Below are 26,890 nucleotides of genomic sequence, written 5' to 3'. Positions count from 1 at the left end.
TGCAAAAAAAAACAAAAGTCTGGTTTTGAAGCCTAAAGATGCATTATTTTGCTATTTAGAAACTTGCTTCAAATTGATTTGTTTCACAGATTTCCAAGATGAAATCCAAACAAAATTCTTTATTTAACTTAGATGACCAAATAAACCAGGGTGCGAGTCAGTGGTTGAAAATTTCAGTGAACCAGACAAAAATTGTTTTCCATTTCTAACAATTAAAAACCAATTTGCAAGCAATAATATTGCATTAATCCACAACATTGTTTTCTTACTACATGATTTGTGTACCTATTCTGAATCCAAATGATTTTAAAAAAAAATTCACTCATGGGACAAACCTCACTGGCTGGCCACTATTGCCCATGCCAATGTCGTGGTCAGCTGCTTTCTTGAACTGCTGCAGTCCATGTGCTGTACGTAGACTGTCAGTGCAGTTAGGGAGAGAATTCCAGGATTTTGACCCAACATTAGTGAAGCAACATCAATATATTTCCAGTTAGGATGGTGAGAGACCTGAGGGGCATACACAGATGTGCTTGTGCTTCTAAATGGAAGTGGTTGTGGGCTTGGAAGATGCCATCTAAGGATCTTTGAGGAATTTTGCAATATACCTTGCTGATAATATATACTGCGGCTACTACGTGTCAATGATAACTCCCAGGATGTTGATAGTGGGGGATTCAGTTACGGCAACATGACTGTTATGGGATGATGATTAGATTGTCTCTTACTGGAGATGGCATTAGAGTGGCTTGAATGTTACTTGCTACTTTTCAGCCAAGCCAGGATATTGTTCAGTTATTGTTGCATTTGCACATCAACTTGTTTAGTATCTAGGAGAGTGGATGGACAATGTTCAGCACTAATCATCAGCGAATATCCCACTTCTGACCTTGTGATGGCAGGAAGATCATTCATGAAACAGATGAAAATGGTTGGGCCTTGGTCACTATCCTGACAAACCCCTGCTGAGATGTTCTGGATCTGGATGTAGGTTTGCTCGCTGAGCTGGAAGGTTCATTTCCAGATGTTTCGTCACCTACTAGGTAACATTTTCAGTGGGCCTCAAATGAAGCACTGCTGATAATTCCTGCTTTCTATTTATATGTTTGGGTTTCCTTGGGTCAGTGATGTCATTTCCTGTGGTGAAGTCACTTCCTGTTCTTTTTCTCAGGGGGTGGTTGACGTGGTCTAACTCAATGTGTTTGTTGATAGAGTTCTGGTTGGAATGCCATGCTTCTAGGAACCCTCAAGCGTGTCTTTGTTTGGCTTGTTCTAGGATGGATGTGTTGTCCTAGTCAAAGTGGTGTCAAACATCCAGAACCTCAACCTGAGCTACAAATCCTCTCAAAACTCGCTGAGATGTCCTGGAGCTCAGATGACTGACTTCTATCATCATAACCCATTGTCCTATTGACAGGTATGAATCCAGTCAGCAGAGAGCTTGTCCTCTCATCCCAATTAATTCCAGTTTTGCTAGAGCTCTCTGATGCAACATTGGTCAAATGCATTCTTGATGTCAAGGGCTGCCACTTTCACCTCACTTCCAGAATTCAGCTCTTTTGTCCATGTTTGAACCAAGACTGTGATGAGGTCAGGATATGAGTGGCCCTGGGAGAACTCAAACTGAGTGTCAGTGTTCAGGTTATTGCTAATTCGCTAATAACCTGATTTACTTTTCTCAATCAGCTCTTTGCTTTAAATGAGTGAGTATTCCTCCCCTACTCTCACTAGCTGTTCAATCATTATGTCCATATTCCTTCCTCTATGTGTTTGTTGGAAGTCATTCATCACAGCTCTAGGATATGTGCAGGAGTCCCTCAGGATCGTGTCCTTGGCCCAACCATCTTCCGTTACATCATCAATGAACATCCTTTCATCAGCAGAGCTGTTCATTGATGAATGCACAATTTTCAGAACCATTCACAACTCTTCAGATCCTGAAGTGATCTATGTCCAAATCAGCACAACTTGGACAATCAGCTTTGGGCTAACAAGTGGCAAGTAACATTCACAACACACAAATGCCAGGCAATGACTATCTACAACAGAAGAGAATCTAGCCATCTCTTCTTGATATTCAATAGCATTGCCATCACTGATTCTCCCACAATCAGCCTTCTGGTTATCCCACAGTCCAGAAACTGAATTGGACATGCCATATAAATGCTATGGCTATGAGACCTGGTCAGAGGCTAGGAATCCTATGGTGAATAACACACCTCTTGACTTCTCAAAGCCTGTCAACCATCTACAAGACAAAAATTGGAAATATGATGAATACTCCCCATCGGGTCAGATGACTGCAGCTCTAACAACACTTGAGAAGCTGGATACCATCCAGAACAAAGCAGTCCACTTACTCCCTCCACCAACACTCAGCAGCAGCAGTGTGTACCATCTACAGTATGCACTGGAAATTCACAAGGCTCCTTAGACAGTACCTTCCAAACGCACAACCACTACCATCTAGAATGATAAAACTTTGCAGATATAAGGGAACACCACCACCTGCTCATTTCTCTCCAAGCGACCCGCCATACTGACTTGGAAATTTATTGCTATTCCTTCAGTGTCGCCGGTTCAGTTTTGTAACTCTCTCCCTAAGAGCATTGTGGATCTACCTACAACAAATGAATTCCAGTAGTTCAAGAAGGCACCTCACCACCACCTTCTCAAGGACAACAACAGATGGGGTATAAATGCTGGTCCAGCCTGCATTAAATATATATATATTTACAATAGATGGAAGAGATTTCACTCTGACAGATGTCATGTTCAGAAATTTGCAGTGAATATATTACAACCTCTTTTTCCACTTTAGGACGTTAGCCTCAAGCAACCATAAGACCATAAAATATTGGAGCAGAATTAGGTCATTCTTGATTGAATCATGTCTTATATATTTCTCTACCTTGCCTTCTCTCTGTAACTCTTGATTCCCTTACTAATCAAGACGCTCTATCTATATCTACCTATCTCGTCTTAAATACATTCAATAACTCAGTCTCCAAGCCTTCTGTGGCAATGAATTCCATAGGTTAACCACCTTCTGGCTGCAAAACTTCCTCCTTATTTCAGTTCTAAAGGGTCATCCCTTCATTCTGAGGCTGTGCCCTTGGATCATAATCTCTCCGACTAGCGGGAACATCTTCTCCACACCCACTCTATCCATGCCTTTCAGTATTCCGTAAGTTTCAATTAGAAACCCTCCTCATCCTACCAAGCTTCATTAAGTGCAGACCCAGAGTCCTCAACTACTCTTCATATGACAAGCCTTTCATTCCTGGGATCATTCTTGTGAATCTCCTTTGGACCCCCTCTAATTCCAGCACATCCTTCTTTAGATTCATTGGCCAAAAACTGCTCACGATATTCTTAATATGGTTTGACCAGAGCATTGCACAGTCTCAGCAGTACATAAACGCTCTTGTATTCTAGCCCTCTCAAAATGAATGCTAATATTCTATTTTCCTTCCTAACTGCCAAGTGAATTTAAGAGAATCCTGAAGTAGGATTCCTAAGTCCCTTTGTGCTTTCCCCATTTAGAAAATAGTCTGTGCCTCTATTCTTCCTACCAAAGTGCATAACTTCACACTTTCTCACACTGTATTCCATCTGCCATTTCTATGCCCACTGTCCAAATCTTTCTGCTGCCTCTACATTTCCTCAACACTACCTGTCCCTCCACATACCTTTGTGTTACCTGCAAACTTAGCAACAATGCCCTTAATTATTTTGTTTAGATCAGTAACGTAAAATGTGAATAGTTGTGGTCCTATCACAACTTAAAATGAAAATAGGCAAACTAGTTTAATGGGCATGTGTAAAAACTGTATTTTTTTATCTTTTAATTTTCTATGGTGGGTTGAGATGGGAAAAGGACAGTGTTAGAAACCCAGGATTGTGGAAGAGATTATTGCATTTTTTGAAAGCAAATTACCTGATTTTCCTTTTAAGTGCTATTTACATCGTAGTTTGTTCAAGCAATGGGCATGGCTACGACAAATGAGCTGGAGGAGGGAATGTGTTTACATGGAGATTTGGTAAGCAACAAAAAGCTGATTGGTCTGTGAAGTGGTAACCAGTTGTCAATGACAATGGCCTTCTGGCAGGTAAATACAATGTGATTGTCTTCAAAGTAACTGAACAGCTTCTGGGTGTGAATGCTTAGGTAAAAGCCATTGAACATCTGAAAAACAAGGAACTTTCCTTTCCTTTGCAGTAAAAAAAACTTCAAATCTGAAGGAAATCAGATTATTTTGCCTCCTCGGTTGCTGTAAGCTGTGGCTCTTAATAAGTCAGACAATGTTAGCCAGTCGCCTGTGCTTTCTGTAAAACTATCTAGCGAAGAAAGCTTCAGAAGCTGTAGGTCCTGACAAGCAAGGACGCTAATCTCAGAAAATTCTGTGAACAGCGACCACTGAATTGCCTTCACAATCTTTTCCTCCACACACTACATAGACAGATATAAAAATTCTCCTGTGCACAAACATTTTTTCAAGGGGATTAGAATTTTAATTAGTAAAATTAAATGTCAATGATTCATAATTGTTTACTTGTAGCTCTTTATTTGTATTAAATGGTAATTTGTGTTAAGTACAGAACCTGGTGTGTAATTTCTGTAAACTTTGGTCTTACAAAAGACAGGTAAATTTGGGGAATTTTGCGAACATTTGTAAAGTCTTTATCCACCATGATTCTGGGAATGGCAGGTTTCCAGCTTGCTACCCCAGTGAGGTGTAATACTTAGGATAAGAAATTTTGCTCATTGTTTCCAAATCTGGTACACTGTAAACTGTAACGATCCGCAAACTGTCTCACCTAGCTTTAATAGCCAACTTCGAAGTTTGTATATTAAATAAGGGCAATGACATTTTCTTAAAATCCCTTTAATGGTTAAAACGTTAAGAGAGTTTTCTTGGTTGGTCAATTTTTTCGTTTGAATTTCTTAATCCAAGAATTATCCACAATGGATACATCCTCAGGAGATGATTTTAAATAAAAATGGAAATACACAGCAGGTAATGTAACATTCATTAAAGTTCTAATAAAAGTGTAGCCACCTAAAACATCATAATCTGTCTTCTCATTACATGCGCTGATTTTGATAACAAGATGATGACAGGTAATTGGGAGTAGGTGGAAAACTGGATTATTGAATGAGAGAGCAGCTGAGAGAGGCTGAGTAATGTACTCCTGCTTCTAACTTGTATATTGGTATGATTTGCCAAACATTGTTTGTATTTCAATCAGCAGCATTTGTAGTATTTCCCTTTTACTCATATAGTTGTGAATTTGGATCAAACAATTATCAACAATGAGGAACACCCAGAATTCTAACACCTAGGGTTTAAGGTATCTCAGTAGCTGTTGCACAACTGGAAGTCATTTGTACTGCCATGGTATACATTTTTTTCTCCCCCTTTTACCTCCATTATATTAAAAGCGAAAAATCTGGAAAAAATCCATTATTTTGTCATACTTACAGAATCATAGGAAAGTAAATCATCCTTGCTCCCACCAAACACCATCACTTCATGCTCCTTTCCTAGGCAGGCTGTATGCCACAACCTACAGAGTTTTTCAACATTAAATATATTACTGTACAATAGTTACAGAAGTGTCTATTTAATTCATTGATGTTTCAAGATCCAAAACAATGTTTAATTTGCTTCATGTCCTGCAAATTATTTTTGACATTTTAAGCATTTTTAAGATGGAAGCAGGCAGTGATAATGAATATTTCTTCATTTCAGCCATAAAATAATAACTTTCCAAAAGATTGAATAAAAACAGTCAAATATTAATGGGAATTTTCTCACATAAATATTTAATCTCCACATTTCACTTTATACAAGAATTTTCTGCATTCTCCAAACACTCAATGTGAAGTCTGTAGCCCAGGTAAATTCTCAAAATTCTGAACACATATTCCCCACATCTGTTTCTCAGTTTTAGCGTTGTGTTTAAAAATTGACAGAACATTACCTTTCATGATGAGATGAAACATTTTGAATTTTGACTGGGAAGTTCAGTGTTTTAAAGAAGTGAGCAGAAGTTACTCACCTTTAACTTTTTTGATAGTTTTAACAAGAAAGTAACTGCCACATAGCAACATGCAGTATGTCTAAAATAATCAGAGTTGTTTACACCTTGAAGGAATTTTAGTTTGATTGTAAATGAATAAATCCTCTTACAGCCACAAAAGAACCCACTAATTGCTATCTTTAGTTCTTTTGATCAAAGATGGAAGAACTGTCCACACTCTGTTTACAATATTAAGAGAGTTAGCCTCTCGGGGGTTACGATGTAAAAAAGGAAAATCACCACTTTAATCAAAATTGCCCATTTAGCAATCATCACAGGTGCATCCTGCAAAAGACAACGAAGTTCAGTCAACATTTGACCTCAGAAGATTAGGTCTGAAGGTTCGTTGACCATTAAGAATCTAAGCTTTTTGTTGTTTCTTAAACCAGATCTTGAAGACATTTTCTCAAATAAGGTGAGGAAATGGATACAGAAAATCAAAAACTGTTAAAGCTGACTGTCGACACACCTTAGGTTCTGAAGCTTTTGTTAATTATTTTAAGTAAGCTCTAAAACTAAAGACTCCTTTAGTATCACATTCATGTTCAAGTACTCCTAAGTCCGAAAATGCATATATCTTCTTCTTTCATTTCGAAATGTAGTTCAAAAGCCATGAAGAAGCTTGAGTGAGACATAGACCACAAAAACATGGGAAAATGTATAGATGGAATCCCACAACTTCTGGTTGCAGCAGAATTTGTGATGACTGAGAAATATAATGAACAAGCAGCACCTTTAATGGCACACAATGTCTATTGCTCTCTCGAGGAAAATGTTGGAGCAGTTTCAGAAAGGAAATAGTCATGCTGGACATTTCTCATCTTCCTTCCTAGACAACAATCTAGTAGCCATAGACAGCATGAGGGACCCCATAATTCTCAACATTTAAGCCTATTTTGCTGGATTTATCCAAGGAGTAAATCCCTTGCAATATGCAGACTAGCAGAACAATCACCACAAGCTGCCAAACCAATACAGGACAGGAGATATTTTCTAATCGCCCTGATCAGAGATGGGACTTGAATGCAGGTCTCTTAATCCAGGACACTGAACTGCACCACTCAAACCCTTACAGTGGTCCACCAAAACAGTATTCAAGCCTCAAGGATCAGCCATTTAGCCAATTCACTTTTAGAAAAATTATTTAAAAGAGGCCATAGAGTATTAACATTCTGTCGACGCTCAAAAGTAGCCATTGTTGACTTGGGAGCTTGCAACTCCACAATTTCAGCTGACAGCTCAGGTGCAAGTACCAATCCATAGTTTGGAAGCTCTGCTTTAAAGGCTGCTGTTATATTAACCTGCCATCAACTCTGGTTCCAATATGCACAATGCAACAATTACAGCTATTTTCCTTCACAAATAAATAATCCAATATTCTACAGTATACTATATTCTAACCAGCAAATTAAACCAGAAAGGCCAAAGAACATTTACCCTGTACTGCAAATACAAACAAGAGAAAATAATTCATATTTCAATTCAGAACAAGTCCTTCAGTACAAAATGAGATACCATGAGTGACAGTGAGGTAAGAGACCAAGTGCTTGGGAAAACAAATAAAAAAAACTCAATTAAAGTCTAAAAATAACATTCCTTGCTTTGAAATCTATTATGCTGCATATTATATTCCTCACTGCATTGGTTAGAGTGTGTCTGGGGATCTGCACAGAAGTACTTTGTCCAAAAAACTGCATGCGATGCAGTAGAAGAAAATCCATGTTACTTTACATGACACAATTCCCAGCACTTGGTTCAAAATTATTTTCTTTTAACAAGTAACTAAGACCAAAAGAATGAAGTCAGAACCAGTGAGTGGATAAATGTACTATTTTTCTCCAAAAGTTGCCATCAACTAAGATTGGTTTGTTTGATTAATAAAGCTTTTTTAAATCAGGTCTGGAAGTAGATAGGATTTTTAATTTTTTTGGCTGCTTTGAAAGGGGTATCTTAGTTTAAACTGTTTGTTGTATTGACTTTTGATTTGAAGAAATTAAAATATATTGCAAAAATGAGAAGTAAACAGGTTTTCCACAGTCTAGGAGTATAGATACACTTTGGTCTCAAAAGGAATTACACGCCCAAATGTATTCAGTTTGAAATTAATTTCAGTTTTTTTCTCGAAATTCCAAGCCATACATGTTCATGGCAGAGTAGTGTGATCTGCTTGATGGTAGTTTCTGGGAGCTAATAGAAATGTGGTCTTAAGAGGTGTTTGCAAATTTAATTGCTTGACCACAACAATCCTGAACTTCAACCACAGTTGGTGCCACATTCCATCATTTAAAAAAAATGATTTCTGATAGCGTCTGTTGTAAATAGCAGACATGAATAAATGCTGACCGTGGAAAAAAACAGCACTCTGGCCACTGAAAGAAATTTCCAGAAGACTCTGAAGTAGTACATATGAGTATAGTGACTTGGAAAAAGTAATTAAGAGCACTGAAATTAATGTTGAGAAAAGCCAACTGGTATTATAATGGCATGAGAGAGAAAACCTTTCTGTAGAAGTCACTCAGTGTCCCAAAGAAGCTAGGCTATCTAAGTAACACATAGCTAGGCAGATAATGTTCAGATCCTGTATGTTTGTTACAAATTTATTTATTAAGCATGTTATAGTCAAGTTGTCAAGAAACAAACTTGTGGATGAGTCTAGGTCCAGAAGGCATAGTCTCAGATAAGCAGTCAGCCATTTAAGACAGAGATGAGGAAAAGCGATTTCTTCTCTCAGAGAATAGTGAATCTGTGGAATTCTTTGTTGCAAAAAGGAACACAGAAACTAGAAGCAGGAGTAGGCCATTCGGCCCTATGAATCTGCTGTGCTAATTTAATACAATTATGGCTGATCATCCATCTCAATGCCATATTCCCACATTCTCCTCATACCTCTTGGTGCCTTTAAGGTCTAAACATGTATCTATTTTTGAATGTACTCAGTGAATTGGCCCCCACAATCTTATGTAGTGCAAAATTCCACAAAGTTACTGTCCTTTGTAGAAGAAAGTTTTCCTTATCTCAGTTCAAAATGGCTTACCCTATATCCTGAGACCGTGAATCTCTGATTCTCAACGTCCAACAAGGGGATCATCGTCCCTGCCAGCCTTGTTAGAATTTGAAGTGTCTAAGAGTTCCCCTTTCATGCTTCTAAACTCTAGTGAATAAAGAACCCAATCTCTTCTCATAGGACAGTCCTAACATCCCCACTATCATCCGGGTGACACTCTGCTGAATTCTCTGTGGCAAGTATATCCTTTCTTAGGTAAAGAAACCAAAACTGCACACAATCCTCCAACTGTGGTATCTCCAAGGCTGAGATAGACAAATTTTTAATCAATAAAGAAATGAATGCTTATGGAGAAAAGACAGGAAAGTGGAGTTGAGGGTTATCAGATCAGCCATGATTTCATTTAATGGCTCAAGCTGATTGGCCTATTTCTGCTCCCACATCTTATGATCAATCAAAAAGTTTAACATCTTTCTAGCTTTGTCAGTTGTTTTTGTTTATGTTCATTTAGTAACACCATTTTCAGTTTTTTAATGAAGTGAATAATCAAGTGGACTAAACCGTATTCATGAATATATCTGCTGTAAGATATTTTTCCCCCTGAAATTGACATATCAAAATGTTTCACACTTTTTGATATTTCAGAAAGGTGATATAATTAGATTGAGGACGTTGTTGAGGCCATTTTTGGAGTACTGTGTACAGTTCTGGTTACTCTGTTACAGGAAGGATATTATTAAATTGGAAAGGGTTCAGAAAAGATTTACCACAGTATTGCTGTACCTGGAGAGTGAGTTAAAAGGATAGGCTTGGATCTTTTTCACAAGCATAGAAGTTGAGGGGTGATCTTAGAGGTTTATAAAATGCTGACGGACTTTGGGAAGGTGGATAACAAACATCTTTTCCCTCGGATGGATAAGTTCAAAAGTATGGGGCATATTTTTAAGGTGAGAGGATCTAAAAGGGACCTGAGCCGCAACTTTTTCAGAGAGCGCGGTTCGTTTGTGCAATGAGCTGTCTGGAGCAATGGTAGATTCAGGTATAGTTACAACATTTAAAAGGCATTTGGATAAGTACATGAATAGAAAAGGTTTAGAGTGAGATGGGTCAAATGCAGGCAAGTAGGACTAGTTTAATTTGGTAAACTTGGTCAGCATGGACAAATTGGTCTATTTCTGTGCCGTATGACTCTGAGTAAATGCAGAAATTCTGTCCACCATTAGAATGGTATTACAACATGCCATACAGAAGAAGCTTTGGGAAGAGGAAAAATAATTAGAATCTAAACTATTTCTCTCAATGTATTCTAACCCACCATACCCAAAATAATTTTCAGACACAGGCTTCCTGCAGAACACCAACAGAAGTAATAACTGAAGTGGTACATAATAATTAAATTTATAAGCAGCCTGATGGCCTCTCATGTTCCCATTTACCTCGATAAGGACCTTCAAAATTCCATTTTGATAATATGGTAATGCTCACTTTGAATAAATGTAGTAGGCAAATCAGTTTACAAGATCAAAATTAAAATGAGCTTATTTATAACTCAGAATATCTCTATCAGGTTTTTTTAAAAATTCTAATAGGTACACCAAATGTGCTCCAGCTGGCCTCAGCACTTGCCTAGGGAGTGAAATTAATCAGCCTCAGTTTTCACTTTTGGTCACCATTTAGTCACTGAAAAACAGTGTGTGGATTTGGATGAGGGCATGATCTAACTTCCCTAAGACACCCTTTACAGCCTAGGCTGATATTGTTGAAAGAATGAAATATTTAGATAGCTTAGAACTTCAGAAGATTAGGGAGAAAATAATAAATTAAATTCGGGAACAGTAATTTTCTTTTTTCAAAAAACAAATTATTCCCTAACAATATAGCTTCGGAGAGTTGTTTTAACAGAAAAACTGAACATATGTTTCAGAATTTTAATGATAGATCCCACATATTCATTTTCTTCACGGTTCTCTTTGTAACACTGGGCTGCAACTGTTACCAACACTACTCTTACAAATAGAAGTTTATTTTCCTGCAAGTTCCTTAAAATTTGAGATTATAACCATAGCCTCCAACCAATACTGTGTATTGTTAGAACTGGTACATTAGATCCAACACAGCAACACCACTTCAGATATTAGCACCAAATATCAGTTGGTGGACCACACTTGCATTCTTGGGAAGTTCTTGTAGGCGATTTTTATCAATTCCATGTGAGCATGTGAAGTAGATGCAGACTTAATTCTCCGAAAAGGTAACTCGTGTTAACTCTTTAGACATGATGCCATTATGACAAACAGACTAAGAAAAGGAGGTTCTACGTTCAGTACCTGTCTAAATTCTGCTGTTTTTATATGGAAAAAAATGTCATTATTTCAAGATTGGATGACTTTACTGAACTGAAAGGTTTTGGTTCTTCAATATTGCCCAGAAATTTAACTGTTTTTATTATACGAATCACAGTGGAGAAAACAAACTCGGCTGTAACAAAAGGATCTTTCTAATAGATTCTAAATTTTAAACCTGATTTAGAATAAACATTTACAAAGGCGAGGATAAATGGCAAAACCAGTAAGAACTGATTCATTACTACAACAATACTTCTTAACTGGAAAGCAAAAATAGCAAATTGTACATGAGAATAATTATGTGGAAAGGAAAATCCTTTATAGGATATTTTATATAAATTTGCCCCATCATAGTACAAAACATGCCCTTAATTTGTGAGGAATCAGCAAATAATGTAGTTCTACCGAATCAGGCTATTTTTCCAGTTGTAACGTAAAACAGAATAAAATCCCGTCCGTCTGAATCATGTGACATGATTGTCCAACTTTAAATATTCTAAAGCTGAATTTGGCATTCTGAGGATATATAATATAATAGATTCAAGTTTTAACACCTTTACTCCCAAAACAACTGTTTTCAAACACATTTTTGATATTTACATAAAGCTTTAAATTAAGGATTCTAAAAAGGGAAAGATACATTTACGACATTCCTTTCTTATTACAAACTAAATCTAGCAATATGAAACTTTCTATATTCAACTAGATCAAGTGACAAAAACAGAAATTGCTGGAAATGCTCAGTTCTGAGGAAGGATCACTGGACCTGAAACATTAATTCTTATTCCTCTCCATAGATGCTGCCAGATCTGCTGAGCTTTTCCAGCAATTTTGTTTTTGATCTGATTTCCAGCATCCGCAGTTCTTTTGGTTTTTATAAGATCTAGTGAAGCCTGTACAATTCATTTTTTCTGATAATCTGGCAATGTAAAGTAATCTAAGCAATATAACCATGTAATATAATCCGAAAGCATGCAGTGCACTTAACTGATCTGCTACAACAATCACCCTACATTAACTACACATATTTACTATTATAATTTTTCCCACCTTGTAGTGATCTACGAAGCAGTCTACATTTCCTTGCCCTGCACTCTGCATCTGCCTTTGCTTTCCTCACCTCATCAAAACCTTTGTCTCATGACTTGCTGCTGGTAAACTCCTGCCTGGTCTGCTTCATCGTAGAACTGGAGTAGACTTTCCTGACTCGAGCTTGTTGAAATCCTAGCTTGCAACCTGATGTTTTTTTTTGTACAGACTGTAACAGTGCTCTATTACGCTTGGTAGCTGCTAATCTAAAACGGTGCAAAATGTCACTGCTGTACCTAGTATAAATTCTATTACAGAACGTTGCAATTATTCATTCATATAATAAGACGGGAATTTTTAATAAAAGCCAAACCACAATGTAAAAATACTCAACAGTACAGTACATACAAAAGTAATTATTAAAACTATCAAAGCAAACAACACCCTGTATCAACGTTTATAAAGATACAAAAATCATACTGCAGAAATATGTACAGTTCATCAAGTACTGCTCTAATTTAAGCACCCAATCTGCAAACAACTATTTAATGCAAATTTTTCAGGGCAAAATCAGGCTTTTCTTTCATACTCGCAAATTAATTTAAAGCATGCATTTTGCACCAGTATTAAGCATTTGGATGTTTTTGACATGTTCTTAATCTACTATATCATTCTGCATAAATAAATTCCTCTGATTGGAAAATGGGAGAATGTGCTTTTGTTAAGATGATACATAATTAACTGCTAAAATGAAATGGTATTCTCAGAAATTGAACATTTCAAGATACCTATTCATATAAGCTTACTAGTGGATGATTGTACAGAAACAGTCATTCTCCCATTAATAGATTATTCAGGTCGTTATATAAAAGTAAAACAGGAATCAAAAATTTTCATCAAGATTAAGGAATTATTGTGAAGGCATTCAGCTTCAAACTCATGCCCTGATCATTATTTAATTTATATATGTTTTATAAGTATTTGCGATATATTAATATATTAAAATAACATGTAGTAACTTTGGTTCCTTCAAATGTTTCTAGTAATATCGTGAAAATCTCCTCAATCACTTTTGCTGCTCCTAACTCAAAGATGAAGTAGATTTGTAACTGGTTGCTAAGTTAACTGATTTTTAGCATTGAAAAACATTATAATCTGAAATTTCATTTAACATTATCATGTAGCAAACGTTGACAAAAATGTTTCACTATATACATGACCAACTACAAAACTATATCATCTTCTTCAGTACTAAAGCAGCTCATGCAGTCTAATCTGAACTGTAGTTGGCAGATGGGAGGGAAATGTAAAAGCAGTACTGGGAGAAATGCTACATTTCTTTTGTTCCAATGACGTAAAAAGGTCAAATAGCATTATCTCTCGCATTTAACACCAAAATAAATATATTTCTAAATTAATGCAAATTAATACTTCTTAAAAACAATATTTTTAATGCAATGATAACTTTTCCCATATTGATTTTCTAAACAAAATAAACAGATGCTGTTTGGACATTTAGGGATTATGACTAAATGTTGAATTCCTTGTATAAAGAGGAAATTTGCATTACTTCAAATTTCTCTACTTTAGGAAAGTTGTTTCTGATGCGAGAAATATGCTTCAATTTTTTTATCCTCAGATTAAGTGTTTTAAAATTAGAAACAACAGATTAATGGATTAGTAAATGGATAACGGAAACAAAAATAACCGTCTAGTCAAAACAAAATGCAAATTTTGCAGAAATTCCTCTATTTATTCCACGAATTCAGTCAAAAATCAATCATGCATGGCTTCTAACAAAGGGAAATTCAGCAGCTTGTTCTAAGGCTCAACCAATGTTACCATGAAAAATTTGTAAAGCATGCAATCATAGTTGGATAACGAATCTCATTCAGATTTCTTTTCTTCTGTGGGAAGCATTTGCTCACTATTTCTTCACACAAGTATGAGATGGACTTCAGTGTGAGACACACAGAAGAAAATACAGACTGTGTCCAGACACCCAATCACAGTATCACAGCAAGGAATCTGATAAATGCTGCAAGTGAGTTAGTCAAAATAGTGGTTAACTGATTAATCTCAAATGAAAAAAAGTTGGATTAAAGAAAGTGAAATTAAATCAAAATTAATTCATTGAAAAAAGCCTGAAGCTAAATTGATTTAAATTGAACATGTTCATTTTACTTTTGCTCTTGCCTTATTTTCTTTAAAAGAATATCTGACATTAGTCTAGCACCTGAAAGGGGCACTGATCATCTCCCCTTATTCTTTATAAACCATCCATAAATTTAGAAAACCACAAATTTAGACTAATCCTGTATTTTTTCAGTTCCAGAAAAGATAGTTTTTTCTGACCTATCGGAGTTGGATGCATCTATCATTTGACATATTTTACGGTTTAAAAATTATCTTTGTTGCACTTTTTCCTCAACTATTTCAAGTAATTATGTTTCTGCTAAGGAAGCTTTTTAAACTTGCAGTTTAATTAATAATATTAATGAAACAGGATTCTGAAGCAAATGTTGAGCATAATTCTTAGGAGTATATACATTTGGTTTTCTTGCATCACCTACCTCAGCACCTAGTAACTGATTTTTTCCAAAATAGGACAATATAGTCTGGAACAGACTTCTGTAATTGTTGTAAGTGCAGGTGGAGGTAAAAACCTTCCTATTTTCAATTCTTCCCTGTGGGGAAGTAACAAGCCATTTTTCACCGAATTCTAAAATGACACAGAAATTATGAACTTGCAGATAATTGCAGGTGCAAGTTAAATAGTGCAGCATCACATATTAGTACTCTAATTAGATTTGTTGTTTTATATTAGCAGTATCTCTATAGTTTCTTTTCCAAATTAATTTATTTTTTAATTAGGCTTTTTTCCCAAATTAGGTTACAGTTAAATTATTATAATTCTTATTTAAAAACTGATTCTGTACTTCAAACAATTTAGAACTGGTCAGTGCACCTTTAGTGTTAGAGATTCTGCAGATGATTGAGGATATAAATAAAATTGCCCACTTGTTACAACATATATATAAATTGACATAAATGTTACCTTCATTGTCGTCTTGTACCTGTCCACTGCCTAAATATTGAAATATGGCTAAATCCGAGAAAATCTTATTAAATAATAGAAGATACTGAATATTGTTTATGTGCAGTATAAACAATGTTATATTCTTCAGTAGAAACTCTAAGCGGCTTGTTTTTACCTTGGTCTATTTCTAGGGCAGTGTTCTAATTGCCTCCATTCTGCAGCTCCAACATTGTAAATCCATGCATCACCTGGAAGAAATAAGGAGCGTTACTTCTGACTTAAAGCTGAAGTCATCACTGCTATTAATAATTTATAACTGTAACTGGAATAATGATAGATTACCTACATTCCGGTGCAATGGTTATTGTTCAACTGAGAATTATATTTTACATACAATTAAAGGGTTGAATATTTATTCTTCTTCAGGTGTACCTTTGGTAGAGGAGCACACAATGGTGTTGTGTCCACCACCTTCCCACCTATCCACAAGCTCACCTTAGAACAAGCTGCTGAATATGATGGAGGGTAAGCGGCTGCAAAAATCAGTGTCAGCACACTGCACATAAACAATTACAATTCAATTAAGCTTGTTGAAAGATCACTGATCCTAGTATTATCCTACGTACACCATAAAATGGTTTGCATGGACAGTCAGGCAAGAGTGACCAACACTTATCAAAAACAGCATGAAGGTATGAAGGGTACTATCTTACCATCTTTGGAGGGCAGCGTACACCACTGGGGATTTCCCCAAGACAACAGCACTCCTCCTTTCTTCCTACTCATCCCTCCCTCAGGTGGAGAAAGGCTCCAGGCCCAATACCTGTGAATTACTCACCCCAGGATCCATCAGGCCTCCTTCATGGGCCCACCTACACAATCCTGGCAGTGCCAACTACCAAAGCTCTGGTGCTGCATGGACTGAAGTTGGAATACGAATAGGGGACAGCTGCAGGAGATGGGTCTTCCTCCACAACAAGGATGTTATGGCTGCAGAGTGGGGGTGTGTATGCGTGTACATCTGTGTAGTACATATAATCAGTTTCTGATCAGACCATTCAATCATAAATAATGTGCAACGGTGCAAGTTTATACTCATCAGGAAAAGGATGAAAAGAACAGTTTTCAGGAAAGCTACATTTGCATACAAGGTAGAAGGGATTACATGGTTACACGAATAAGCTAGGTAAGGAAGAATGAGAGAAGGTTTGACTGAAGGATAAATGGTGACTGGATTGGATGGGTTGAATGGTCAGTTGAATGTGCTGGACATCATATGTTGCACTAAAATCGACAGATATATTCTCTTAGAAGGTTAAGTTAAACATCTTTAAGTTAAATGTGTGGGCGGCACAGTGGCAAAGTGGCTAGCACTGCTGTCTCACAGCGCCAGGGACCCAGGTTCAATTCCCACCTCAGGCGACTGACTGTGTGGAGTTTGCACATTCTCCCCGTGTCTGCATGTGTTTCCTCCGGGTGCTCCGGTTTTCTCCCACAGTCCAAAAATGTGCAGGTTAGGTGAATTGGCCATATTAAATTGCCCATAGTGTTAGGGGCAGGGGTAAATGTAGGGGAATGGGTCTGGGTGGGTTGCGCATCGGTGTGGACTTGTTGGGCTAAAGGGCCTGTTTCCACACTATAAGTAATCTAATTTAATCTTGTATTGCCTCTTTTAAACATTGTAATTATACCCAGATCCATCACTTCCTCAGGAAGTCCATTCCACATGCGAACCACCCTGTATAAAAAAATTGCCCCTCATGGTCTTTTTTAATTCTTTCTCCTCTCACCTTAAAAATGTCACCCCTAGTCCTGAAATCCCATATCCTAGGGCAAAGACAGCTACCAACTAACACACAACTGTAAAATCAACTGAATTGCTCAAATCAGGTGGTGTTTACAAAATACAAATCAGCAACTTGTTATTAAATACAAAAAAGTTTCATACATAAAAACCTAATAAACCATTACTTCATGAGTGCCATTTCATAGTACAGAAATAACTCTTGCCTATCTAGAAGTTGCTCTCTCCACTGACTAATTGTTCTGTGGGGGTCCATTTTCTAGCAAAGAAGGCAACCAAGCTCAATGTAAAACTCTAGAAAGCATGTGGCTGACTCATGGAAAACTGAACAAACCTAAATATCAGAACCATTTTACCTACTCTATTAAATGCCGATCAGCTGCTTTCTATAGATCCCATCATTCCAGAACTGGTCCACTACATTTCAAATACTGTTTATCTAATGGTTCATAAATCCATATAATTTTCAGTCTTATTCTTAAACAGAAAATCATGCAGCAACTGACAACACAGTAATAAATGCTACTCTCCAAAGAGATTTTTTTCTCATACTTCATTTGAATTTCTGAATGAGATTTCTAATTTTCTTCATACATTGTAAAAATTTTAATAACATATAAAAGGTAATTAGCTTAATGCTAGTAAGTTTCCTAACATGTACATGTTTACATTAGCTTTGGGCTGGATTGTCTGAGGAATGGTAATCACATGATTATTGACATTTTGCTCCTTTTTTAGATGATGAGAGAGTTGTGCATTTCTAACAGGAGATTCTGATTGGGGCTTTTTCAGAAACATGAAGTTATAATTTCATTCTGAGAAACTCCTTGTACTGCAGTACAGTCAGGAGAAGACAAACTACACCAACCAGTTACCATATTCTGTGATTTAAAAGTCGAGCATCACAGACATTAACTTTGTCAGCTCCTGTGAAAGGGTAAGTACATGCTTTAGGTGAGAGTTTACAGTGCCATATAAGCTAAATAAGTAGAGTATCAGGTAGATAGGTTGACAGGTATGTAAGGTACCAGGTGGGAGACAAGAGGGCCAGGCAAGTGATGGAGCTGCTGAGGGTAGGTTCAGGGTGTGTGGAAGGTCTGGCGGTCAGGGAAAGGCTCCGGTCAAGTCCAGAGATGGAGGAGAGGGGATTGTCTGCATCAAGTCTGCACTAGTCAAAAACATCCACCTAACTATTCCAAACCCATTTTCCAGCCCTTAGCCAATAGCCTTGTTTAGATTAGACTACTTAGATTACTTACAGTGTGGAAACAGGCCCTTCGGCCCAACAAGTCCACACCGACCGCCGAAGTGCAACCCACCCAGACCCATTCCCCTACATTTACCCCTTCATCTAACACTATGGGCAATTTAGCATGGCCAATTCACCTAACCTGCACACTTTTGGACTGTGGGAGGAAACCGGAGCACCCGGAGGAAACCCACATAGACAAGGGGAGAATGTGCAAACTCCACACAGACAGTTGTCCAAGGCTGGAATTGAACCTGGGACCCTGCTGCTATGAGGCAACAGTGCTAACCACTGTGCCACCGTGCTGCCCACTTTATCTTGGCATCACAAGTGCACATCTAAATACTTAAATGTTATGAGAGTTTCTGCTTCTAGAATAGAATCTTCAGTGTGGAAGATTCCATCATGTCCATATTGGCCCTCTGAAGAGTATCCCACTCAGGCCCACACCCTACCCTATTCCTGTTATCCTGCATTTCCCATGGCCAATCCACCAAAACTGCACATCTTTGGACTGTGGGAGGAAACCAGAGCACTTGGAAGAAACCCATGCAGACAAAGGGAAAATGTGTAAACACCATACAGTTGCACAACGATGGAATCGGACCCAGGTCCCTGGTGCTGTGAAATAACAGTGCTAACTACTGAGCCATCATGCCATTTGCATTACCCTTAGTGTGTTCCAGATTTCCATCACCATTTGACTGAAAATAAGTTTTCTCACATCCCCTCTAAATGTCTTGCACTTTACCTTAAATCTATGTCCCCTGGTTATTGGACCTCTCCACCAAAGGGAAAAGATTCCTTCCTATATACTTTGTCTAAGCCTCATAACTTTATATAGCTCAACCACGTTTCCTCCATCAGTCTCCTCTGTTCTAAGGAAACTAATCCCAGTCTATCCAATTCTCTTCACAATTAAAACTCACTATCAAATCCTTCCTGGAATCCACATTATAGAACAGCACACAATACTCTATGCAGTTTTCAGCAACACCCCCTTGATCTTAAACTCTATGTCTCAGCTAATGAAGATAAGAATCCCATGTGCCTCCTTAACCATTTTATCTACCTGTCCTGCTACCTTAAATGACAAGTGGACAAGCACAAGGTCCCTCTGATCCTCAGCGCTTCCTAGGGTCCTACTGTTCATCATGTATTCCCTTGCCATGTCTGTCCTGCCCAAGTACATCACCTCACACTTACCTGGATTGAATTCTATTTGCGACTGATCAGTCCATATGATCAGATTGTCTATATCCTCCTGTAACCTAAGGCTGGTTCCTATTTACTGCCCTATCAATTTTCCTACTTTGAGAATTTACTGATCAACTCTCGTACATTCTGGTCTAAATCTTTTATACCACAAATAGTAAAGGCCCAAAATGACCCTACAGAAACTCACTGGACACAGACTTCCAGTCACAAAATCAACCTCAACAATCACCTCTGCTTCCAGCTACTCAGCAATTTTGCATCCAATTAGCCAAATTTCCTCAGATCCCATGGGTTCTTACCTTTGCTATCGGTCTCCGAAGCAGGACCTTCTCAAAAGCCTTGCTGATATCCAAGTAGACTACGTCAAATGCACTGCCCTCATCTACAACCTGGTCACCTCTTGGAAAAATGTTGAATTTCAGTTCAATATTATTTCTTATTGCCTTAGAGTGTAGCATGCCTGTTCTCAAAAAAATTGCCGATGTTTTTCCTTTCACAATCAGCCCCTCTGCCCTTGCTCCTGTCAATAACCTCTCTTCGCTAGTAGGCAGTTCTGACCAATTTCTGCCACAAGATGAAACTTACTCGATTAAAACTTCAGGCGAATTTAATTTTCACATTACTGGTAAATAGGTTACACCATATTTCTTTGCTTTTTAAAGGTTACTTTGTTCCTGATTGAAATGGTGTACTTTTCTAAATGCCTACAATTTGTGGTTTGCTGGGAAAAATCCATAAGTACCGAATGGCAGTGTTACTTTTATATTTAGTGATTTAGTTTACTTTGAAAGTTACTTCAGCTGGAATATGCAATTTACACATGTGCAATATGATGTTTCAACCTGTATATTTTTTTACCCTCAAGCAAACATGTCCATAGAAATGTAACTTACTGCTTTAATATTGATCCCCATGGGAAAAAAAATGCTTCAATTAAGAATGTTTCACAAAGTTGTGATTTTCATGAAGGCAACCATTACTTTAAGTGAGGACTTCCCTTATTTCATACAGTTCTGGTCACCATATATAGATATAATGAAGATTTACAAGTAAATGATTGGGTATGCATATCTGGAAAAGATCGAAAGATTGGGCATCTGAACCAAAGATTAAAAAAGTGATTATCCATATGGTGACAAGTTGTAGACCTCTGAGGTACAGAGAAATGTGGGTGTCTTAATGCATGAATCACAGAAGGTTAGTGCGCAGGTACAGCAAGTAATCAGGAAAGCTAGTGGAATGTTAGGTTTTATTATGAGGGAAACTGAATGCAAAAATAGAGGGGTTACACTTCAGTTTTAAAGGACATTGGTGAGACCACATCTGCAGTGATCAATGTACTAATGGAAGCACGTTAATCTGTTGGAAGCAGTTCAGAGCAGGTTTACCAGACTAATATCTGAATGAGTGGACCTCCTTGAGGAAAGGCTCGATAGTCTACCCTTGTATCCTCTGAAATTTAGAAGAGAGGGAATTTAATTGAAACATATAACATCCTGAGGGGATTTGACTGCAAAGGATGTTTTCTCCTATGGAAGAATCTGGAACTGGAGGGTCACAGTTTAAAAGTAAGTTGTCACCCATTTGGACAGAGATAAAGATTTTGTTTTCTCTCAGAATGTTGACAGTCTCTAGAATTCCCTTGCTCAGGGGAGGTAAATAGATTCTTTATTTCTAATGGGATTAAAGATTACTGACAGTATACAGTAATATAGGCTGGAGGTTAAGATTGGATCAGCCACGATCTTATTAAATGGCAGAGCAGGCTCAAAGGGCTGAGTGGGATACTTTTGTTCCTTCTTAGGAAAAGATTGAGAGGTTTTTAAAAATGATGAATGGTTTGATGGAGTGGATACAGAGAGAATATTTCCACTTGTCAATACAAGATAATCATTAAGAAATCCAATACGGAATTCATCAAGGGTGGTAACAATGTAGAACTCGTGACAACAGGTGGTGTTTTAAGCAAATAGTATTGAAGCATTCAAGGGAAAACTAGGCAAGCATGAAGAAGAAAGGACTAAATGGTTATGACTATAATTTTAAATAAGAAAGGAGACTTGAATAAAATGTATATCAAATGGTTGGGCCAAAAGGCCTGTTTCTATGCTGTATATCTAAGTACAAGCTTTATTATTTATCCAAGAATATTAATAACAGACACTTGTTTTGCACAAACATGCAATATGCTTTTTAAAATCACGTTAAGAGGGCTCCTTACATTTCTTGTCACAAATCATCAGCAGTCTCTCTAATCCATCTCAATGCTCTAAGCTTCAAAATGATGGACTGACAGGGTTGTCCAAAGTTCTCCAGGAATGAATGGCCGAGGGTATTTCAGTACAATATATTTTCCGAGCAGTGCTGTAACCCTCCCCAATTTATGATGCATCCACATAAAATAAGCAATACCATCTACGAACAACTGAGAGTAGATTGGTCTGAGCCCCAAAGTTAAGAGTTGGGAGATCAAGGATAACTGTGGAACAAAGTTTGAGTACAGAACTAAGACATTACAAAGTAGGCAGAGAGGAAAAAGAGGAGCTATCAGCACTGTGGAAAGTAGGATCATGGAGAGGGGAGAATGAGGGTTGGGGATATATCAGGGATTGCAGGGAGAGGGAAAAAGACTTAAGGGGATTTTAGACTTGGTTGGGCTGTCACTGCAATAGAAGTGTAGCTTAAAAGAGAAAATGAAAATGGAGAAAAAGAAATGTAGCCAACAACACTTTTCCAAGAAAAAAGGGTGTGGCTATAGTTATATCTTCTGTACAAAGGAAAACAAATGTGCATACTTACTAAGAGGTTGACTTTCTGCACTTAATCCTCCAAAAAGGAAAAGCTGATCATCTGTCACAGGAGTCAGAGTGTGCCATGAACGACCCTGTGGACGTACTCCTTTAATGGTAATTCTAAAGGTAAGATACAGGGTAGGAAAAAAACAGTAATTTTATATCTATCTGCTTCTTATTCAAAAACCACACAAATGAGTGTCTTACCAAAGTATTAAACATGCATTTACCTTGTACAAATGATGAAATTTTATTCATCTTTACGAAAGACGTGACATTTGCTGTGATTTATGAATCTTAATTTATTTTTTTTTAAAAAGGAGATAGATTATGTTCCAATAACTGTGCATGTTTTCTCACTACAGCAACTATTTTGACTGCGGCTCACCCCAAACACTTTTCTGAAAGCCAAATGTAGAAGATCCCTTCCAAAGTCATCATTCCTCTGAATTAAAATATAATTTAATGCACAAAGGTTCTTGGACAGTGTGCCAGATGGTGAACACTAAACTCTTATTCATTCAAGTACAGTACTGGAAATAGTACAGGAAACAATATACACTTCAGATCTCAAACTGATAAAACAAAATTATACATTTTGAAGCATCTTCACTAATTAAAAGCAAGCAATCTTTAGCGAGATTTTGTGGTTTTGAAGAAGTTTGTCCAGTGAAACTCAGTACTTGGAAGCATGTAACCTTTATGAAAAGTTTTTACGTGAGAAATAATCTTCATGAAGTCAATTAATAACTTTCAGTTAAAAGTTTTAGAATTTGATAATTATTTATTCATTATTATTATATTTTCCATCAAAATGTAACAAAATTCATGCTCTTCTGCACTGAACTACTTATGTACCTACTCCACTAATCAAAATTTTCACTAAATTTTCCTCAGTTTGGCATGACCCCTAATTGGTTTGCTTGTGTCTCAATTCAAACATTTATAAAAATAGAAATGAGGATTCCATCACTCAAATCTGAGAAGCATTCAGTTACACTTCTGCACTTATTGCTTCCATTTATCTCTTACCAATGTAAGAGCATTTTCTTTAATTTCATGAGCCAGATCTGCCATTGCGATTCAATGGTGGAAGAGGCTCAAAAGGTCGTTTAATCCAATTTTACACCAAACACCTGTGATTTCTATGGCAACATTTCAAACATTTTTTGAAAATCTGCACATATGTCTATATTGTTTAAACTCTCTGTCATATAAATTCAGTTAAATCAAACATAACGTGTCTTTTAAACTGACCATCATTTATTAGTTTACGTGTAAGTATTTACTGATTCTATCCTGAATTATCAACTAGTCAAATTTTTCCTCTGGTGATTGTCTGCTGGAAATGAAACTAATTCAGGAGAATCCAAGATGAAGTTGTTGGATCTAAAACTACTTCATTTCAGTCGGAACAAAGTTGATTTAACCAAGACTAACTGGTTGGACAAAATGATAAATTGAATGACAGTAAAAGATGTTCAAAAAGGAGATTACTAAGTTTTAAAAAAAATCATGACTAAGAGTAAAGGAGCTGAATAAAATACATGGATAAGTCTCCAATCACAGCTCTATCATCTCTCAGGCAGCCTATATCTATCTTTATAACATTTCCTGACTCCATTCCTGCGTTCCTCATCCATGCTTTTGTTACCTGCAGATCTGACCATCCCAATTCAATCCCAATACCCTCCATTAATCTTAGGTCATCCAAAGTCTACTGTCTATGTGCCAACTTGTACAAGTCCTGTTCACTAATTAACCCTATGCTCATTGACTTGTATCAATTTATAAATAAGCAACAATCAATTTTGAAATTCTCATTTTCAAATCTTTCCAGTGTCTCACCCACTCCATCTGTAAATTCCTCCAAACCCATAATCTTTCAAGTTGTGCTTCTCTTCAGTATCTCTGACCAAGTGCTCCAGTATTAGCAACTGCCAAAACCCCAAACCACAGAATTTCCTCTTCATCTCTCTTCTCTCCTTTGTGACATAGAAAATAGGATCTCATGCAGGCCATTTGGCCCTTCAATGTGATCATGGCCAATCATCCAGCTCAGTACCGTTTCCGCTTTCAGGAACATCCTTTTTGTGCTTACCCTGCTCATGACACTACTTACATTCACCTCTTTGACCAAAGGTAACCTATTTTTGACCAAGATGGAAGAAAGAAGGTGGTGGTGGAGGGTTGGTTTCCAGATTGGAGGCCAGTAACCAGCAGGGTGCTGCAAGGATTGGTGCTAGGTCCACCGCTTTTCATCATTTATATAAATGGGTTAGATATGAACGTAGCAGGAATGGTTAGGAAGTTTGCACATGACACCAAAATTGGAGGTGCAGTGGACAGTGATGAAGGCTACCTCTGAGCGCAACCACATCTTGGTCAGATGGGCCAATGGGTTGAGGACTGGGAAATGGAGTTTAATTTATATAAATGTGAGGTGCTGCATTTTGGAAAGGCAATTCAGGGCAGGGCTTATGCACTTCATGGTAACATCCTAGGGACCGCTGCTGAACAAAGAGACCCTGGAGAGGTTCATTGTTCTGGAAAGTAGAGTCCAAGGTAGATAGGATAGTGAAGAGGACATTTGGTATGTTTGCCTTTATTGGTCAGTGCAATAAGTATAGGAGTTGGGAGGTCATGTTGCAGGACATTGGGTGGGCCACTTTCGGACTACTGTGTGCAATTCTGGTCTCCCTGCTATAGGAAGGATGTTTTGAAACTTGAAAGGGTTCAGAAATAATTTACAAGGTTGTTGCCAGGGTTGGAGGATTTGAGCTATAAGGAGAGGCTGAACAGGCTGGGGCTATTTTCCCTGAAGCATCAAAGGCTGAGGGATGACTTTATAGAGGTTTATAAAATCATGAGGGGCATGGATAGGGTAAATAGGGAAGTTCTTTTCCTCAGGGTGGGGAAGTCCAAAACTAGAGGGCATAGGTTTAAGGAGAGAGGGGAAAGATTTAAAAGGGACCCAAGTGGCAATGTTTTCATGCAGAGGGTGATGCATTTAGGGAATGAGATGCGAGAGGAAATGGTGGAGGCTGTACAATTACAATATTTAAAAGGCATCTAGATGATTACATGAATCAGAAGTCTTTAGAGGGATACGGGCCAAATACTGGCAAATTGATCTAGATTAATTTAGGAAATCTGGTCAGCTTGAATGAGTTGGACTGAAGTTCTGTTTCCATGCTGTACAGTTCTCTGACTCTGATTATTGGCCATTTATCCTAGCACTGCCGAATATGGCTGGCCATCAAATTTTGCTTTATAATGCCTCCATAAAGCACTTCAGAGATGTTTTATGCTAAGGGTTCTATATAAAAACTAGTAGTTCTTCCCTGTCAGACAATGATGAGAAGGTTTCCAAATAGAAGGTCCACAGAATTTCAACATTAACAAGTTACTAGGAGAAACATTAATCAAGGGAAAAGGTGGACTACTGCTTATACATAATCTACATATTTATATAGAAAACTAAACTACTTACTCTCCTGACCAAGTCCATGTATCTAAGTTCAAGCAGTGCAAATCATTAATTCTCGTTTCCTGGAAATCAAGCAATGATATATTTTACACATCAACAGAAGTATCTAATTTGTGGTTTGTCCACACTTTTAAAGAAATCTCAACTTATCTACCGTGGCAATACTCAACATACATATGAGACAATATAAATGGATCTATATTGGATCCGTGTGAAGAGAAATCAATTAAGAAATGGTGACATTCTTGCTCCAGAATTATATGCTGACATACAGTTTTTCAATTTTATTACTCAAGTTCCTGTCAGGTTACACACTGGGAGTCCCATATGTTGTGTTTTTAAATAGTCTACAAAATAAAAAATATATAACACAAGTATTTACAATAGTGATTAAAAGAGTAATAGTAAAAATTAGTGAAATGTATTTTTGATGATGCATAACAGGGAATTTGAACCTAAAGAAATCAACACCGACCACATGCATCAGGTCCCACAGATAACAAAATAATTCTGTGAATTTAATGTTGTAGCTATCTAGAAATTATTGGCTTAGCAAACTACAATGGGTGCCATAAATCGAAACTTCAGCAACAATGATTTAAGACATAGCTACTATACCAAGCAAATTCAAATAAGTTAGCGGACCAGCAAACATCAGTGAATAAATTTATATACAGGCAATCACAAGCATATCAAATGAAGTACAGAAATGAATTAATAAATGATGGCTAATAAACATACCAAAGAACTTAATAGAGCCACAAGTAATTTATTAGCAATGATTAAGTTGATTAAATGAATGATCCTGTGAGGAAAGTAGTGGTAAAGACAT

The 26,890-nt window shown here is 37.3% G+C and overlaps 1 protein-coding gene and 1 long non-coding RNA gene across 10 annotated transcripts in view; one reads left to right on the top strand and one right to left on the bottom strand.

The window, feature by feature from the left end:
* Positions 1 to 22,994, top strand: part of LOC122553508 — a 31,321-nt gene extending 8,327 nt beyond the window's left edge. Inside the window, exons 2-4 of one of the 2 annotated variants that reach the window (XR_006312740.1) lie at positions 14,383 to 14,509; positions 15,932 to 16,030; positions 22,934 to 22,994. This is a non-coding gene — a long non-coding RNA (uncharacterized LOC122553508). Of the gene's footprint in view, positions 1 to 14,382; positions 14,510 to 15,931; positions 16,031 to 18,101; positions 18,411 to 22,933 lie in introns of those variants that run through there. The other variant, XR_006312739.1, reaches the window with a different exon arrangement.
* LOC122553506 (kelch domain-containing protein 1) overlaps positions 1 to 26,890 on the bottom strand; it is a 90,210-nt gene that overhangs the window by 7,818 nt on the left and 55,502 nt on the right. For all 8 annotated transcript variants that reach the window (XM_043697371.1, XM_043697366.1, XM_043697368.1 and 5 more), the window contains 4 exons: positions 26,062 to 26,120; positions 22,576 to 22,688; positions 15,681 to 15,753; positions 5,487 to 5,571 (listed from right to left, as the gene is read on the bottom strand). In XM_043697371.1, coding sequence (XP_043553306.1) covers positions 5,487 to 5,571; positions 15,681 to 15,753; positions 22,576 to 22,688; positions 26,062 to 26,120 — 330 coding nt within the window. The remainder of the gene's footprint in view (positions 1 to 5,486; positions 5,572 to 15,680; positions 15,754 to 22,575; positions 22,689 to 26,061; positions 26,121 to 26,890) is intronic.

Source organism: Chiloscyllium plagiosum, chromosome 10 (genome assembly GCF_004010195.1).
Source record: "Chiloscyllium plagiosum isolate BGI_BamShark_2017 chromosome 10, ASM401019v2, whole genome shotgun sequence".
Lineage (NCBI taxonomy): Eukaryota > Metazoa > Chordata > Chondrichthyes > Orectolobiformes > Hemiscylliidae > Chiloscyllium > Chiloscyllium plagiosum.
The sequence above is the reverse complement of the archived record's forward strand: the minus strand, read 5'-3'. Positions and strand labels throughout refer to the sequence as shown.